General features: G+C 48.2%; 1 protein-coding gene across 1 annotated transcript; it reads right to left on the minus strand.

Annotated features, from left to right (window-relative positions):
- Nucleotides 1–8,068: 8,068 nt before the first annotated feature.
- Nucleotides 8,069–13,508, minus strand: SHISA2 (shisa family member 2). Its single transcript, XM_006070954.4, has 2 exons — nt 13,193–13,508; nt 8,069–10,248 (listed from the first exon to the last, which is right to left on the minus strand). The coding sequence occupies exons 1-2, from the start codon at nt 13,506–13,508 to the stop codon at nt 9,695–9,697; spliced, it is 870 nt and encodes a 289-aa protein (XP_006071016.1). The 3' UTR covers nt 8,069–9,694.
- Nucleotides 13,509–14,299: the final 791 nt, after the last annotated feature.

Here is a 14,299-nt window from a genome sequence, read left to right on the forward strand (position 1 = left end):
GACTGTAGCCAGGCTCCTCTGTCCATGGGATTCTCCAGGCAAGAATACTGGAGTGGGTTGCCATGCCCTCCTCCAGGGGATCTTCCTGACCCAGAGATCAAACCCAGGTCTCCTGCATTGCAGGTGGATTCTTTACCATCTAAGCCACCATGGAAGCCCATACAAGTAAACTGCTGCTGCTGCTGCTGCTGCTGCGTCGCTTCAGTCGTGTCTGACTCTGTGCGACCCCATAGACGGCAGCCCACCAGGCTCCCCCATCCCTGGGATTCTCCAGGCAAGAAAACTGGAGTGGGTTGCCATTTCCTTCTCCAATGCATGAAAGTAAAAAGTGAAAGTGAAGTTGCTCAGTCATGTCCGACTCTTAGCAACACCATGGACTGCAGCCCACCAGGCTCCTCCATCCATGGGGTTTTCCAGGCAAGAGTACTGGAATGGGGTGCCATTGCCTTCTCCAGGCAACCCCAAAATATAAGAAATGTAGACTAACCCAGGTAAAACTCGTTAGTTGTTGAAACAAAAATAAGGGAAATATCCTAAGCTGGTTCTCTTATAAAGATGCACATATATACTTATGTGATGTACTTTGTCAAATGAAGTATATATTTCTTTATATTGAGCAGGTTAAAAACATCTGAAAAGAACTTAAGTTCTATGTGTATCACAGAAACCTACTGGATGCCACCAGAATTGTATGATGCCAAGTCCTCCATCCCATGCCAACCATAGGAGGTGGGTGTTAATCCCCTTTTACAGAATTCAAACCAAGGTTCAAAGACTAGCAACTCTCCTCCAAGGCCACACAGCAAGTGGCAGTGAAGTGAAATTGCTCATGTGTCCGACTCTTTGCAACCCCATGGACAGTAGCCTACCGGGCTCCACCATCCATGGGATTTTCCAGGCAAGAATACTGGAGTGGGCTGCCATTTCCTTCTCCAGGGGGTCTTCCCAGCCCAGGTATGGAACCTGTGTCTCCTGCATTGCAGACAGACACTTTACCGTCTGAGCCACCAAGTGGCAAAAATGGGTTCAAACCTGGACCCATCTACTTCCAGCGTGGGTGGACAGAACCAACTCTGTCAAAACAGGAAAAGCTGAGCCCTGCAAACAAATTCCAGTTTCAAAATAACAGTCAAGGACCTCGGGCACAGTCATGGATGAGACAGCTTCATATAATAAGTCATTCCGGTTCCAATTTTCCCTCTGTGCATTCTGGACACTTATGTGCACACACATGTGGCAATTTTATATACATAATACAGATGGCAATCAGTCTTCTACAGCTGTTATGTCTACTGAGTAAATCATGTCTCATGTAAACTATGGTTTTTCTAAATGGAAAGACCTGCATTTCAAGATGTGTGAAATTAAGATGCCAGTTTTATGTTTAAAATTGATCTTAAAGCTGCCATCATTTTTACCCCTTTTTATCATCTCTCATCAAAAAATTTTGACATTAATTCTAAATTTCTTGTTCTTGATTTGAATCTATGTCCTTCACTTTTTTCTTAAATTTAAATTTATTTATTTTAATTAGAGGCTAATTACTTTACAATATTGTATTGGTTTTGCCATCAGATCAGATCAGATCCGTCGCTCAGTCGTGTCTGAGCCTGACAGCACGCCAGGCCTCCCTGTCCATCACCAACTCCCGGAGTTCACTCAGACTCACGTCCATCGAGTCAGTGATGCCATCCAGCCATCTCATCCTCTGTCGTCCCCTTCTCTTCTTGCCCCCAATCCCTCCCAGCATCAGAGTCTTTTCCAATGAGTCAACTTTTCGCATGAGGTGGCCAAAGTACTGGAGTTTCAGCTTTAGCATCATTCCTTCCAAAGAAATCCCAGGGCTGATCTCCTTCAGAATGGACTGGTTGGATCTCCTTGCAGTCCAAGGGACTCTCAAGAGTCTTCTCCAACACCACAGTTCAAAAGCATCAATTCTTCAGCGCTCAGCCTTCTTCACAGTCCAACTCTCACATCCATACATGACCACAGGAAAACCCATAGCCTTGACTAGACGAATATTTGTTGGCAAAGTAATGTCTCTGCTTTTGAATATGCTATCTAGGTTGGTCATAACTTTCCTTCCAAGGAGTAAGCGTCTTTTAATTTCATGGCTGCAGTCACCATCTGCAGTGATTTTGGAGCCCAGAAAAATAAAGTCGGACACTTTCCACTGTTTCCCCATCTATTTCCCATGAAGTGATGGGACTGGATGCCATGATCTTAATTTTCTGAATGTTGAGCTTTAAGCCAACTTTTTCACTCTCCACTTTCACTTTCATCAAGAGGCTTTTTAGTTCCTCTTCACTTTCTGCCATAAGGGTGGTATCATCTGCATATCTGAGGTTATTGATATTTCTCCCGGCAATCTTGATTCCAGCTTGTGTTTCTTCCAGTCCAGCGTTTCTCATGATGTACTCTGCATATAAGTTAAATAAACAGGGTGGCAATATACAGCCTTGACATACTCCTTTTCCTATTTGGAACCAGTCTGTTGTTCCATGTCCAGTTCTAACTGTTGCTTCCTGACCTGCACACAGATTTCTCAGGAGGCAGGTCAGGTGGTCTGGTATTCCCATCTCTTTCAGAATTTTCCACAGTTTATTGTGATCCGCACAGTCAAAGGCTTTGGCATAGTCAATAAAGCAGAAATAGATGTTTTTCTGGAACTCTCTTGCTTTTTCCATGATCCAGCAGATGTTGGCAATTTGATCTCTGGTTCCTCTGCCTTTGAATCCGCCATGGGTGTACACGTGTTCCCCATCCTGACCCCCCCTCCCACCTCCCTCCCCATACCATCCCTCTGAGTCATCCCAGTGCACCAGCCCCAAGCTTCTAGTATCCTGCATTGAACCTGGACTGGCGATTCATTTCTTATATGATATTATACATGTTTCAATGCCATTCTCCCAAATCATCTCCCCCCCTACAGAGTCCAAAAGACTGTTCTATACAACTATGTCTCTTTTGCTGTCTTGCATACAGGGTTAACGTTACCATCTTTCTAAATTCCATATATATGCGTTAGTATACTGTATTGGTGTTTTTCTTCCTGGCTTACTTCAGTCTGTATAATTGGCAAATACTCAGGAATATATCTACCTAAAGAAACTAAAGACCTATATATAGAAAACTATAAAACACTGGTGAAAGAAATCAAAGGGGACACTAATAGATGGAGAAATAGACTATGTCCTTCACTTTTGAGTGTAAGTGTTGACGGCATTCTGAACATTTAACTGTGAAAAGTAAAATGACCATTACAGCCAACCCCCTACATTTAATCTCAAAGTATTGTGGGTTATAGTTAATATTCAAAAATACCAAACATTCTAGACAGGAGGGACTGGTTTTCCAGGGCTTTATCTTTTCATCTTTCACTGACAAATCTGCAGGACACACGTGTGCCCATGTAGTGCCATGATTTTCAGGAAAGGGGTTAATAACGTCTCTTCATCATCTTTCACTTGCCCACTTGAAAGGTACTTAAATCACAGTAACATTCACGTTTTCCATTCATGTTGATGTATGGCAAAACCAATACAATATCGTAAAGTAATTAGCCTTCAATTAAAATAAATTTATATTTAAAAAAAGAAAAAATTCTGAGAAGTCCAAGAAATCTTCTATATAAGTATTTTGGAATGAACGGGCCAATGAAAATAGGTCATCTCTGTTTCTTAAAAAAGAGAGAGAGGGCAGAAGGACAGAGCTGTCCTCCTTGCTCTACTATCTAAGAAGGGGAGGAAAAGAAGGATCAAGGTTGACGACAGGGAATGGGGTTCTCACTCGTGTGCATCATTCATTCTTCCTTGCAGTATATAGGCTGCTCCTCAAAAAATGCAAGGGCTCTACAAGCACACAGGCATGTGCTCGCTCAGTGGTGTCCGACTCTTTGTGACCCTGTGGACTGTACCCTCCAGGCTCCTCTGTCCATGGGATTCTCCAGGCAAGAATACTGGGGTGGATTGCCATTTCCTCCTCCAGGGGATCTTTCCAACCCAGGGGTCTCTTGTGTCTCTTGCATTCGCAGGCGGATTCTTTACCACTGAGCCACCCAGGAAGCCCTGTATGAGCGCAAGACACGTGATCTCCCCAGTGGCCAGGTTCCAACCCACTGCCAGGCTCCTGGGCCTTCCTCTGGGTTTTTTAAGTTCCTGCGGCCACCCACTCTGGGTCTGGGGATTCCTCCACAGTGTCCTCAGACACTGTGATTTTGTTCCTGTTCAAGACACGAAGGAAATAAACAAATAGGGAAGTGATCATGTTGAAAACGTCATCCAAGCACTAACCAGGACAGACCCTGCTTAGCTTCCAAGATCAGATGAGGTCAGGCACCCTCACCTTCAGGGTAGTGTACGGACTTAGAGAACGAACTTACGGTTACCGGAGGGAAGCAGGAGGAAGGGGTAGTGAGGGAGTTTGAGATGGACATGTACACACGACTACATTTAAAAGAACCAACAGGACCTACTGAATAACAGAGGGAACTCTGCTCAATATCATGTAACAACCTAAATGGGAAAAGAATTTGAAAAAGAAGCAGTTCAGTTCAGTCACTCAGGCATGTCCGACTCTTTGCGACCCCATGGACTGCAGCATGCCAGGCCTTCCAGTCCATCATCAACTCCTGGAGTTGACTCAAACTCATGTCCATTGATTCAGTGATGCCATCCAACCATCTCATCCTCTCTCATCCCCTTCTCCTCCCGCCTTCAATCTTTCCCAGCATCAGGGTCTTTTCAAATGAGTCAGTTCTTCGCATCAGGTGGCCAAAGTATTGGAGTTTCAGCTTCAGCATCAGTCTGAAAAAGAACAGGTATATGAATATAACTGACTCACTTTGCTGTACAGCTGAAACTATCACATTATTAATCAGTTATACTCCAATATAAAATAAAGTTTAAAAATTGACAAAAAAATTAAATAGAATAAAAACAAAAAACTCCCAGCAAGTCCAGTCAGCCACAGCTGCCGATACCTGACTCACTGGGCAGCAACCCATCAAGTCCATCAGGTGCCCGAGACGCTGCCCTTCCCTCCTGATGACCGACAGGGTCAGTCTCATTTCTGAGCCTGCCTAACCCCTCTCCCCAGATACCACCAGCACACCGCCCCCTCAAGAACCCATTAAGAACCCATAGGGGTCAAACACCCCATTTTAATGCTGCACTTTGACAGACTAGAGGAAGACCAGCCCAAGTTCCTGGGAAGTCACAATGTTAAAGTCGATTATAAATAAACATATTCCTTTTACACACTCAGGAAGTTTAAGCAACTAAAAGCAAGCATCTGTGCATTAATTTAAACCACTTTAATGAATAGCTGGGCACGTGTGTGGTGGGAAGATGTTATGTAAGCAAAAGACTGCTGTGAATTAGCAGGGAAACACTGCCAAAATCTCGAGAGAAAAAGGGACGAAGGGTGATCGCTGTTATTGGGCAGGGACCACTTGAGGAGAGAAAGTGGTATACCAAAGTTTCTGAGCCCCACTTGTAGCTCTATTTAAACTTTTCTCCAGATGATTAGTGGTAAAGAATCCTCCTGCTAATGCAGGAGACATGGAGTTTGAACCCTGGGATGGGAAGAACCCCAGAGGAGGGCATGGCAATCCACTCCAGTATTCTTGCCTGGAGAATCCCATGGACAGAGGAGCCTAGAGGGTACAGTCCATGGGTTCACCAAAAAGTCAGACGCAACTTAGTGACTAAACAACAACTTTTCTCTAGCGTGCCCAGAACTTCCGCCCCGCTTGCCTCGCCAACCCGTCTCACCTTTGTGCATTCCTCAGGAGATGTTTTCAGAGGAAACTTAAATCCTAATTTGTAACAAAACACAAAGAAGATACACAAAAAGACACAGAATTCATGGACCATGACAGTTCAATCTTGAAAAAATGAGCTCAAGGTAAATTTAATAAATTAAATATGTCCTTAGTCACGAGTCTAAGGACTTGATCAGAAGCGGAAGGCTGGCTTGAAGGTGAGCATCGCAGAGTAAACACACTGGAAAAACACATTTGTCTCAACGGTCTTCTCGCCACTTTGACTGTTGATATTCTCGTTAAAATTTAACTTTCCCAGCGGCAACATTAGAGATAGGAGACAGGGAGTTTCCAGGTTCTCAAGTGGATGCCAAGACCAGGTTAATTTCTTCTCTGCCGTCAAAGGATCTGACTTTCTTACAAACGGGAACCCCAAATGACCCGAACCATCATGAACCAGCCGACGCTGAAGTTTTCCACACAGAGGATGTGCTGCAGTAGACTATTTCCTGTCTGTATGTGCGTTTTCTTTTTCCAACGGTTTACAATGTTTCTGTAGGGTACACGTCACACTTCACTGGTTCTGATTTCCTGGCAGTAAGGAAGGTATACCAAAAACCAGGTGTTTGAATGTTTTTATGGATACTTTGTCAGCTACATTTCTCTAGCTTTGACCAAAACTGAAGAGATCTGAAGTTGCTTCTAGGGATGTTATATTTTTTTGAAAGACCAAGTAGCATTCACTAAGTGAAAAACTCATTTCCTTCATTAAAGTGCACTTTTGCTTGAATCATGATATTGAAAAGAAGACAAAGTCAGACAGTCCCGTATAGAGAAGCAGGCACCCTCCATCTCTGTGTGTTTAGAAAAGGCTGCTGAGAACACTGCACGGGACCCAGTGCCAAGTAACGATGGACTGGACTATGTGTGTGAGCCACTCAGTCATGTTCGACTCTTTGCAACCCCCCAGGCTCCTCTGTCCATGGTGATTCTCCAGGTAAGAAGAGTGGAGAAGGTTGCCATTTCCTTCTCCAGAGATCTTCCCAACCCAAGGACTAAAGCCTCATCTCCTGCCCTGGCAGGTGGATTCTTTACCACTGAGCCGCCTGGGAAGCCCATGGACTAGATTAGGGGTTGGGAAAGTGAAAGTCGCTCAGTTGTGTCCAACTCTTTGTGACCCCATGGACTATACAGTCCATGGAATTCTCCAGACCAGAATACTGGAGTGGGCAGCCTTTCCCTTCTCCAGGGGATCTTCCCAACCCAGGGACTGAACCCAGGTCTCCTGCACTGCAGGCAGATTCTTCACCAGCTAAGCCACAAGGGATTGGGAAACCACGGCCTAATGGCCAAATCTGGCACACTGGATTTGTATAGCCCTAGGGCTAATGATCGGAGAAGGCAATGGCACCCCACTCCAGTACTTTTGCCTAGAAAATCCCATGGACGGAGGAGCCTGGTAGGCTGCAGTCCATGGGGTCGCTAGTCGGACACGACTGAGTGACTTCACTTTCACTTTCCACTTTCATGCATTGGAGAAGGAAATGGCAACCCACTCCAGTGTTCTTGCCTGGAGAATCCCAGGGACGGGGAAGCCTGGTGGGCTGCCGTCTATGGGGTCGCACAGAGTCGGACACAACTGAAGCGACTTAGCAGCAGCAGCAGCAGGGCTAATGATAGCTTTTACATTTTGAAATGGCTGGGAAAAAATCAAATCAAAATTAGAGTATTTTGTAACATATGAAAATTACATAAAATTCAAATTTCAGTGTCCATCTATCAGGTTTTACTGGAGCCCAGACACGCTCATTTATGTGCCTTTTATGGCTACTTTTGTGCTGTAACAGCAGAGCCGAATAGTTTGAGAGACAACAGGCAAAGGCTAAAATATTTACAATTTGGCTCTTTACAGAAAAAAAAAAAAAAAAAAGTTTGCCAATCTTTCGTCTGGGCAATCTCTGAGGCTCCTTTCCCCTCCAAATTCCTAGGAATTTGACTTCCTTAGATAAGCTAGAATCCTCCGTCAAAGACAATGTACAGAACACACACTAGCCTGATAGTATAATGACCCCAGAAGAACTGTTTGTTTTGGGCTGTCAACATTTCCCAAGACACACGTAAAATGATACCCACTGATTCAGAACACACCATCACTTTCCCAGATATTAATCACCTTTAAAGGCAGGCTCTTGGTTCTAGAAAGCAGTATTTATGATTTTTAGCAATTTTACTCTATTAACAGGTTTAATAGACCATCTGAAAAATTACCAAGTAGAATGAAAATTAAAAAAAAAACAACTCCCCTAAGAATTCATCCCATAAAATATTTATTAATAAGTAAAATGATTTTCCCCTGCCTTTGGTTATTAAGAGGTTTGATGGAGTATCTTGTTGACACCAATTGCCAACAATGGTTTTACATTATTCAGTCATGAGATAACAGGTAGAGATGTATATAAGCAATCAAACAGGTAGACAGATGATTGATGACAGATAACCACAGATACAGATATAAATATGTAAAAGACCATACCTTATGACCATTTAATTACAAATCTTGGTTTTGCTAGCATTTGGAAATTTACTGGCACACATTTTGACTTATTTCTTATAAGTGAATAATACACAAATAAATTCACTTGAGACTCATAATTCACAATGCTGGTAATGAATACAGTGCTTGCTGAGGACTAAGCGAGGAAAACAAGAACCAACTTTGTGGGGAAGAAAGACAATATCTACTTTGAAAAGCTCTTCTCAACTTAACAGTCCCTCTTGCTTGAAAAATAAGACGTTTTGATAACGACAGTATAATAAGCCTATGATTTGCACAGTAAATCATATTTGTGGTTTAAATTTCATCCCAAGACTGGGATTATGGCTGAGAAACGATACTAAGTATCTTTATAAAGCATGTGAGTTTTTATAGGGAAAATAAGAAAATGCTTTATCAGATCTAGGCAGAAGGGCTGATGTTATAACATTTATAACAACAGTAATTACCTGCACTCAGCACCATATGGACATGGAGATCTCAACACCGAACAGAATGAAAGCCAAGCCATACCACACGACAAAATTAAAAAGTAACCTGGAGAAGTAGCAGGTGATACAGTTTATGATTTCAACACAAAAACAATTACTTCTTCTCAGATATCAAGGTAAAGCCAGAAATTTAAAAGATACAATCAAGAAGGGGATGAATGGTTTTATTACTACACCATCCACTACTTCAAGATTAAAATAATCCCAGAGTTCTGAAATGCCATCAGTTAAGAACTATACAATTTCTTTCAGTCTTTTTTTTTAATGTAGAAAATCACTTTGTAATAAGATCTCTACACAAGGTAAAAAAGCACAAAACAGCCCCCCCAAAAAGCACAAAAATAGATAATATATATATCTTTTTACAACAAATTAAGATGTGCCTGGGAAATACTGAGATCAAGGACTAACGTTTGAGTCCAGTTTGGCTTCCTTTTATAAAAACTGTTGTTCTTTGCATCTCCCCTAAAACCTTAGATGCTTATTAGAAACCAGCCCAGGTAATGGGGAGAGAACAGCAATTCTGATCTTGTACAAAAAAAAAAAGAAGTAATAATAACAAAATAATAAAAACACTTCATCTGTTTACAAAATTCTTTTGACAGCCATACCTCAAGGGCACTTAAAGGCTTACAGGTGTCAAGGAGCCATATCTCCAGAGACTGCTCTTTCCCATCGTAAATCAATCATAAACCAGGATAAACAAATCTAGACATGCTAATTCAGAGAAAGATGTTTTCATACAGCCTGGGGGCAAATGAAGCCATCCAACAGAACTGTGCCATAAGCAACACCGACAGGCACAGACTTCCAGGCTGGAATCCTTCCCAAGCCCACAGCGCCCGCTCACCCCTGTCAGGTCCAGGCCCCCAGCCACCCTCTGAGTTACACGGTCACCGCTGGGTACATCTTCTGTTCGCTGTTAGTGTGAGGGAAGGGGGCCTGGAGCTGCCTGTAGCCCGTCTGCAGTCCATCCAGGAACGGGGGCACCGGGGTCAGGGGCACTGAGTCTGGCTGCACGGTGTACCCCACGAAGGGGGGATGGAGGTACTGCCCCTGATGCGGCACAATCTGGGTGGCCTGCTGGCAGTTGAGCACAGAGAAGTTCGTGGGCATGTTTACGTACACATTGTTCATGGTGCCCTCGGGCAGGCAACAGTTGGTCTGGGACCTGGTCGGGGGTGCCCGGGCCCCCGAGTTGGCGCTGGAGCTGGAGCTGGCGGCTGTGCTGGACTGGCGGGAGGAGGAGCCCCGCGAGGTGCTGGCACTCGGGATCATGGGGATGGTCTCCACCAGGCGGGGCCCTCCCGGGGCCCGGCTCAGCTGCGGCTCCTGCTTGGGCCGGAGGCATCTGCAGCAGCAGGCAGCCACGAGGGACCCCAAGACGATGAAGGCGACAAACACTGACCCGACGATAAGGAAGGGCACGTAGATGGGGACTGAAGAAAAGAAGAAAGATATACCATGATGACTTCCTGGAAGGAAGCAGTAAAAATCAGTGATGGGCAGCAGAGGTGAATAAATGCGCTGTACCAGTACCCAGAATCTCAGAACCGCGGCCGGGCTGGTGTGCGCGCTTGTCGGCAGCGCACAGCACAGGAAGCACCGTCCTTTATCAGGGGCTTAGGAAAAGGGGGTGAGGAATAGGACCTGCCTGTAGACTCGGTGGGGTCGGTTCCCAAAGCAAAGCTGTTAACGATGACAGCTAGACTCACCAATCGCAACACTCTTTAAGGCAGATATCCAATTTAGCAAAAATATGAGTTTTGCAGATTGAGTTTATTCTAAAATTCCTACTGTAACTGCACCGCCCACATTTCAGTCTGCCCTAAAGTTTGTGCGGTCTGCACAGAAATGAGTCGATAGTATTTCAAAGTTTTCTCTTTTCCCCAGAAAGTTATTCGCATTCCTTGCAAACTTCAACCATTTTTTTGCAGGTTCTTGTTTCACAGGCAAATAGATTAAAAATCTAGGTCACATTCTAGTCACAACCATTTCCAAAAAGAGTTTGTAAGGCACAAAGGTCAAAGAAGGGTTTTAAGGGAAAAAAGCCCTCCCATGCACACTTGCCAAGCTGAAGGCTGGTAACTGGGAGGTGGGCCTGCATGGGGGGCGGTGAGGAGGGAGCAGGGGAGCTGTCCAGACAATGCGTCAGCATGAAACAAGGTACCCAGGAGGACAAGTGTCTCCAGGGGCGCAGAGAAGGGCCTAGGCAGGACCAGGTGGTGGAGGAGGAGTCACAGGCCTGGCTTAGGACACTGAATTCTGTGTGGAGAACCACAGGGAAAGCCATAGAACATACAGCAGTGGGCATCGTACCTAGCCAATAAGACTTATTCCAGAAAATAAAACTGTCAAGATAAAAATAAACACTTTCCTAAAATCAGTAGTGAGCTCCATTTTTAGAATCATTTTACTTACAAAGATCTGGGGGGTGCCGTGGGCCTAGCACTATGGGGTTTCAGAAGCTGGACACACGGGCTTGATGGGGACCAAGAACCAGGAGGGAAGGGTCTATGGACCCCACCCTACATGACCAAGAGCCCATGTCTTTTGAGGTGTTCCTTCCCATCTCCCTGACTATCTGATAAGACACGAGGACAAGGACTGGTACCACTGGTCTCGGCCAGTACACGGTCCAGGAAGATGCGCAGCTCCCCAGCACCCGAGGGCAGAGACTCAAAACACCCTCTTGTCCTAACTCCGCTAGGGCAGCGGCTGTTCTAACCACACTCCTCTGACAGCACTGATATTTCTGGAGTTGGTGTTTCTAGGACACAGAACCAGACAGCCACAGAGAAAAGATGACTTGTCAGTAAAACATACTTTATTAAGCATGTAACCAAAGGCTGATGATGGAAGATAACATTTTCTAAGATACCAGCCTTATATGTTATTGAGAAGTAAAGGAATTAACAGTTAAGAAAAAGTACCCCAAATGTTATAGTGTAACTAACTGAAAGCAGTCTAAGTCCACATAATGAGTTTTGGGGAGAAATAACTGTTCTCTTTCCAGGATTTTAATCAGAAGCCTAAATAACTATGCAGGGCAGAGAAGGCAGTGCTCCTAGAAGCCCTTGGAGACTGCTTGATTAGACATGCTGTCCTTCTGGACTGCAGAAGCACAGGGTTTTTAGGAAAACAGATCCAAAAGTGCAACTCAGAAGGCATCCGCTCACACGACAGGATCGTGAGAAGCTGGCTGCCCACAGACTAGTCCGCAGTCACCGCGGCGAATGGGAGGCCATCTACAGCCAACTCGGCAGGCCCCTGGAGCCGTGTGCCCTTGGCTCCTCCCTCCAGCTCCAGGTCTGCTCTGCGGCCACACACCCAGCTGCACTGGGCTCGCCTTCCAGGACAGCTCCTCGACTGGAGTCACCTTCCCTTCTTCTCTTCTGAGTCAAGGCAGAGGTCAGGAAGAGTGGCTAACAGAAATGTGCGACAGAAGGACACCGAGAGGAGCTGCCTCTCACAAGCCCAGCCAGTTCTGGGAAGAGGGACCAGCAGAGCGGGGCTCAGGCAGCTGGAACCCAGGGGGCCCGGGGTGCAAAGTCCTCTCCTTCTCAATACCTGCCAAAGAAACAGAGATGCCGCTCTAGGCTACGAGTGCCCTTCCACCTCCATCGGACCATTTCCTCCCTCCCCGGACACATCCTGGGTATGTCTTGAGGTAGGAAGGGGTCTTGGAGACTGGTGACAAGCAGAGGAAGTGGAACCTATCAAATGCTTTCAGGCGTATATTTTTCCAACTCTAACTTGGGCAATTTGAAAAACTATAATAAAAAAAAATCAAAGCCATAAAGAGCAAGCCTGGCAGCGCTCTGATGTCGCACTCACTAGGTAAGGAGACACGGCCGGGGGAGCCGTGTCTTAGGGAGAGCTAGACTCTCCCGGGCTCTGGGGGCGCCGCGTCACCATCACCCCGGGGAAGGCCCCGGAGCTGTCTTCCCTCTGGGGAGCCCTCGGGTGCCACCGCCAGGACAGGACCCTTTCCTGGGACTTATATTCATGGAGACAGGAGACACCGGGAGGGGCACAGAGACCCCCGGGGAGGAGGAACGTGGGGCGTCTGTGGCCAACCCTTACTTGCATGTTATGATCTTGTTTGTTTCGGGAAAAATCCAAGCCAAGCCACTCTCTAGCTGACAGATGGGGCAACTGAGGCCCAGGGCACTGAACCGGTGTCCGGTTCCGCACACATTAAAGGCCGGGCCAGAGTGCAGACACCGTCCCCCGCCCACCAACCCCCGCCCCAGTCCAGACCCCAGGCCCGCAATCGTAGGCTCATAACTCCCTCCCCCTCTCCAGGCTCGTGGGGCACGCCGGCGAGCCAGCGCCCCTTCCGCCCCTTCCGGCTCGCCCTGCTCGGCCCAGCCCGCCTACCTGCCGAGCCGTCGGGGCCGTCTTTGTCCGCGCGGCCGGGCTCGCCGGGGCCCTGCTGGCGGTCGTTGTCGCAGCCGCCCTGGTCCAGGCGCGCGTCGGCGCTGGAGCAGCAGTAGCGCAGCGCGCAGCTGCCGCAGCAGATGGTGGCATCGCCGCCGTCGAAGCGCTCGGGGCACTGGAAGCCGAGGCGCCAGACGCCCTGCGCGTCCAGCCAGCCGTGGCAGTACTCGCCGCTGGCCAGCGCCCCGGCCGCCAGCAGCGCAGCCAGCAGCAGCCGCAGGAGCGAAGCGGCGTCCGGGTGGCGGCCGGCCCACATGGCACCACCCTGGGCGCGGGCGGCACGTCTTCCGAGGGCGCAGAACCGACTCCGGCGCCCTGGTCCCCGCGGTGCCGAGGCTGGGTCCTCTTCGCCGAGTGTCCGGTCCGCGGGTCACCGCCCCCGCCGCGACGTCCGGGACCTAAGCCATGCCCTCCCTCGGCCGGCGGCGCGGTCCGAGCAGAGGCAGCCTTGGACTCGTGGGCACTCGCCGACCGAGCTCTCCGGGTTACGAGTCAGAGGGTCCCCGGGGCTGCCGTCGCGTAGCCCCCGGAGGCTTCAACCGCGACGGGACCCTGCCCGTGCATCCCCGAGGGGGCGATCAATCTAGTCGGACCACCAGTGGGCGTCCCCGGAGCCAGGGCGCTCCGCAGAGTTTAAGCCCCGGGGTCCCGAGTGCGTCTCTTCGCTTTTATACCCCGCGCGGGCTGTGAGAAGAGCCCAGGAAGCCGGGCAGCGGGCGCAGGGCTCCGGGCAGCAAGTGCAGCGGTCTGCCGCGCCCAGCCTTCTGCGCTCCGAGCTCGGTCCGCATGGCTCCGGCCGCGCCGCCCGGGTAGCGCACCTCCCCACCACCCGGCCGCAGCCCCCACGATCCGCTCCGCTGCCGGACGGTCGGTCCTCCAGACGCTCGCGGGCGTCCGGGACGTAGATGAGGGTCCGGAGCGCCCCGCCGCGGTCCCGGGAGCCGGCCGGGCTGGCGGTGGCAGCGGCTGCTGCTGGGCGCGGATCCAGGCGGGCGGCTCGCCCCGCTCCCCTCCTCTGCTCTCCGGCCGCGGCCAGCTCTGTCCGGC

Source organism: Bubalus bubalis, chromosome 13 (assembly GCF_019923935.1).
Source record: "Bubalus bubalis isolate 160015118507 breed Murrah chromosome 13, NDDB_SH_1, whole genome shotgun sequence".
Taxonomy (NCBI): domain Eukaryota; kingdom Metazoa; phylum Chordata; class Mammalia; order Artiodactyla; family Bovidae; genus Bubalus; species Bubalus bubalis.